The sequence below is a fragment of the Octopus bimaculoides genome, chromosome 4, assembly GCF_001194135.2.
Source record: "Octopus bimaculoides isolate UCB-OBI-ISO-001 chromosome 4, ASM119413v2, whole genome shotgun sequence".
In the NCBI taxonomy this organism is placed as follows: Eukaryota; Metazoa; Mollusca; class Cephalopoda; order Octopoda; family Octopodidae; genus Octopus; species Octopus bimaculoides.
Window position 1 is genome coordinate 99,722,186 of NC_068984.1, and position 4,763 is coordinate 99,726,948.

The following is a 4,763-nucleotide window of genomic DNA, read 5'->3' on the forward strand; positions in this document are numbered from 1 at the left end:
TGATTGGATCAACTGGAACCCTCATCGCCATAACTGAAGGAGTGCCAAGTTGTTTTTTTTTTTTTTAAATATATAGGGTAGGGGACAACAGTTCTAAGGAGGAAAAATTAGTCAAGTGTTTTGTGTGAAGTCTGGATGTTGAGATATAGTAAGGATGACAAGAAGAGAATATATAAGTATATCACATTGGTTTTGTGTGAAGAGGGTATATTAACTAGCTAGTTCTGAGGAACAGAGGCCATTTTAGTAGTGGTAGAAGTAACAATGAGAGAAGCCTGTGTATTTGTGAAACTGTGATCGAAGAGTGTTGGAGTGACATAGCATTGGCAATCATTTCGATGGTCTTCAGCATGGTATGGTCTAAGTTATTTGTACATGTGACAAACAGTAACACCATCCAACAGTACAAACAGTAACATGACCAACACAACCATTAAAACTTTCATATAAACTGTTTTTCTTTCTCTCTTTGTTTCATCCTATATACTCTGCATGTACCTTTAGCTATTGTTACCATCTTTGTTTGTAGGGTCGAGGGTGCTGGTACCATATGAAAACTACCTGTGCCAGTGCCACATGAAAGCACCTGTGCCAGTGCTGCGTAGAATCACCCAAGACACTGTGTAAAGTGGTTGGCATTAGGAAGCCCATCCAGTCATAGAAACCATGCTAAAACAGACATGGAACCCAGGAAGCTCTTCAGCTGGGCAGTTCCGGTCAAACTGTCCAACCAATGCCAGCATGGAAAATGAATGCTAAATGATGATGACAATGATTAGACAAGCTAGCAGAAGTGTTAGCATGCTAGGAAAGATGCTTAGTGGCATTTCGCCCATCTTTATATTCTCAGTTCAAATTCCACCGAGGTCGACTTTGCCTTTCATCCTTTTGGGGTTGATAAATTAAGCACCAGTTGAACACTGGGGTTGATGTAATCAACTCATCCCCTCCCCCAAAATTGCTGCCCTTGTAGCAAAATTTGAAACCATTATTATTATTATTATTATTATTATTATTATTATTATTATTATTATTATTAAGGCAGAATCATTAGTAGGCCAGACAAAATGCTTAGTGATGCTTTGTCCATCTTGATGTTCTGAGTTCAAATCCCACTAAAGTTGACTATGTCCTTTCGGTGTCAATAAAAGAAGTACCAATTGATCATTAAGTCAGTGTAGTCCCCACAAAATTTCAGACATTATGCCTATAGTAAATAATAATAATAATAATAATAATAATGGTTTCAAATTTTGGCACAAGGCCAAAAATTTCAGGTGAAGGAGTAAGTTGATTATATCGACCCCTGTGTTCAACTGATACTTATTTTATTATTGGGCAAGAGAGCAGTAAATGCCATCAGAGTAAAAATATATGAAGCCCAATATCCCCATCATGACTACCAATTTGATAAGAGTATACCAGGTACATCACAATCATATGCACGCAACATGGTGATCTCATATCAAGATAAACAGTGCATGACCTTGCAGGTGGGGCCCAGTTAGGATTTTCTTCAGGTTGAGTAGCCTATCCCACTCTAAACGTCCCTGGGTAAGGGTTGTTTAAGGATGATGAATGAAATACCCATGTTTTCCAGAGGTGAATTATTCAAATGACAAAGAATTCCTCTCGACATATGGCTATGATGCACCCCCACTACTTCTGTTCATGATCAGAAATGCATACATCGTCAGCCACTAAGGGACATACTCAACTAGTTAAGATCAAACAACTGACAAGCAAATTTGTAGTAGTGAGCAGAATATTTGCTGTAACCCATATTATTATTATTATTGTTAAGGTGGTGAGCTGACAGAATCGCAAGCATGCCAGGCGAAATGCTTAGCGGTATTTTGTCTGCCATTACGTTCTGAGTTCAAATTCCACCAAGGTCGCCTTTGCTTTTCATCCTTTCAGGGTCGATAAATTAAGTACCAGTTATGCACTGGGGTTGATGTAATTGACTTAATCCCTTTGTCTGTCCTTGTTTGTCCCCTCTGTATTTAGCCCCTTGTGGGCAATAAAGAAATAAGAATCTTTAGCATGCCAGGCAAAATGTTTAGCAGCATTTCATCTGTCCTCATGTTCTGAGTTCAAATTCCACCAAGGTCAACTTAACCATTCGTCCTTTCGGGGCCGATAAAATAAGCACCAGTGAACACTGAGGTCGATGTAATCAATTAGTCCCCTCCCAGCAAATTTCAGGCCTTCTGCTTGTTGTAGAAAGGATTATTATTGTTGTTGTTGTTGTTATTATTATTATCATTAAGGCAGCAAGCTGGCAAAATTGTTAGCATGCTGGACGAAATGCTTAGTGGTGTTTCACCTGTCACTACATTCTGAGTTCAAATTCCACTGAGGTCGGCTTTGCCTTTCATCCTTTCAGGGTCGATAAATTAAGTACCAGTGAAAAACTGTTGGTCAATGTAATCGTCTCATTCCCTCCTGCAAAAGGCTGCCCTTGTGGCAAAATTTGAAACCATTATTATTATTATTATTATTATTATTATTATTATTATTATTATTATTCACAGCTCTCACGTGATCACCTTCAAACCACCCTGTTACACCACTCTATGTTTAACTTGATAGTGAAGATTATCAGTAAGACACAAAATGTTAAATTCAGATAGACGTTAATGAAACATGATTTATCATTGATAATGTCTTCTGTCCTGATTAACCTAAAGATATCATCATTTCTACTTTTTCTTTTCTTTTTCTTTTCAACAGCACTTCTCATAAGATGAAGACTATCTCACATTATAGTCTATGATACATCTTCTGAGATTTATACACACTTTATGATCTTATGAGTTACTACACATCCTATGACCTATCACACATCATGTGATTTGTCACATTGTATGATCTATTACATATTTTATAATTTTCAAATTTTATCTGAAGAGAAATGTGAAACTCATATGAAGTTTTTGCTACAATAAATACATTACAATACTCTAATTCCAGTATTGAGTACTCTCTTTCTTCTCCTTGTTTATTCATATATGTTTACACACACAGACATATACATATGCATTGAAACATCATATTTTTATTCCTATTTTTTCATCAAAGCTTTCACCAAGCGGCAATCTAATATATTCGCTGTGTACATCCAGTTGACTTTTATAGTTTATTCATTTTTTTCCTTCTTGTTCTTGAATTTGCCTCTCATATATATATATATATATACACTTTTACTCTATAACATTTTTGCTTCTTTAGGCATCAATCTAATAATATTAACTGCAAACGTCCTTGGATTTTTGCTGACATGTATTCGCTTTGTTCTCTCTCTCTCTCTTTCTATCTATCTATGTGTGTGTGTGTATGTATACATGTGTGTGCATGTGTATATATATATATATATATATATATATATATGCATATGTCTGTCTGTCTGTCCCTGTATATACGTATGTATGTAATTTTATGCATGCATATATATCCTCATCATTATTTTGCATCTACTCTTAATGCTGGCAAGTTCAACCTCATTTGAATTTATTGACCCATGTGTTTTATTTTGTTGTGGTTTCCATAACCAGATGCATCAAATACACAGAGTGTATTTGATACATCTTAATGTGGCACCAGCATTAGAGATGGTATCATGTTCTTGACAATGCAGAACTGTTAGACCTTTTAGCACTACATTGTCTTCACTTCTCTGTTAATCACTTTACAGATTGTACTGAGTACATTTTATCAAAGCATACCAGCATATCTGCAAGACAAAAGCTGTTTTCATCACAGATACATTGTTTCCATCTAATTGTTGCAATGTAACCAATAGAGCTTTTGGGTGAGAGGATGACTGTAAAAGGTGAACTAAAGGAGGAGGGAGAAAGAAGTAAGTTAGGGAGACAAAGAGGATAGGTACAAGATTATGCTTGAGGTATATTTGAACCCACAAGAAAGGCATTCACTGTGTTTGTGGTGAACATATTGCGATTTAAACAGATGGTTCAAATACACCAAAATGAGCTCGCAGTGTCACCTACCCAGACTGTGAGATGCAAGCATTTCAGAGAGGTTATCTTCTCTTCAGTCACAGAAACCAGACAAGATGTGCTGTGAGTGATAAGAGAGACTGTCTCTCTTATGATGTTCCCATCATCATACAATGACTGGTAGCACTAATCAGCTGCACACCGTAAACAAATTACAGGGTGGCAGTTCTAAGCAGTGATGTGTATAAATGCAAGATTACTACCAGTTCAAATCTACTTAGGACATATTCAAACCTGGAAGAAAGACATTCACCGTGTTTTGTCATGGAGAACATTTCTTGCTGTAGGATAGGGTGACAGAATAGATAGGGTGATGAAAGGAGAAATGGGTGAGGATTTGTTAGGAGAGAGGCAGTTATGGTGGGGAAACAGTTATAGCAGGGTGCAATGGAGAAGACATTGATTGCAGAGGATAGTGGGTGGGAGAGTAAGAGAAAGAGAGAGAGGAGGAGAGAGAGCAAGTGATTGATAGTTACAAAAATCGTGGGTGGTAAGAAAGTGCAGTTGATGTCGATAATGAATGATCTATAGAAGTAGTGGTCGCTAACAGCAAGAAGAGACATTCCAGTGGTAGCTTACTGGTGGTAGAAGAGAGAGAGAGAGAGGTGGGGAGAGAAGAGGTTATCAGAAATTATTGGATTTGATGCAATCCTTTGATATGTCAGCTTTGTGATGAAAGAGAGAGACATTAAGGCAGCTACATGTACACATGATTTATATATATATAATTTATATATATAT

At 36.9% G+C, this 4,763-nt stretch overlaps 1 protein-coding gene across 3 annotated transcripts in view; it reads left to right on the plus strand.

The window, feature by feature from the left end:
* Positions 1-4,763, plus strand: part of LOC106867321 (rap guanine nucleotide exchange factor 4) — a 481,528-nt gene that overhangs the window by 362,789 nt on the left and 113,976 nt on the right. The window contains exon 5 of one of the 3 annotated variants that reach the window (XM_052967312.1): positions 2,737-2,990. The exons of the other annotated variants lie outside the window; for them this stretch is intronic. Within the exon in view, the coding sequence (XP_052823272.1) occupies positions 2,737-2,748 (12 nt within the window). The 3' untranslated portion in view covers positions 2,749-2,990. Of the gene's footprint in view, positions 1-2,736; positions 2,991-4,763 lie in introns of those variants that run through there. 3 annotated transcript variants of the gene reach the window in all.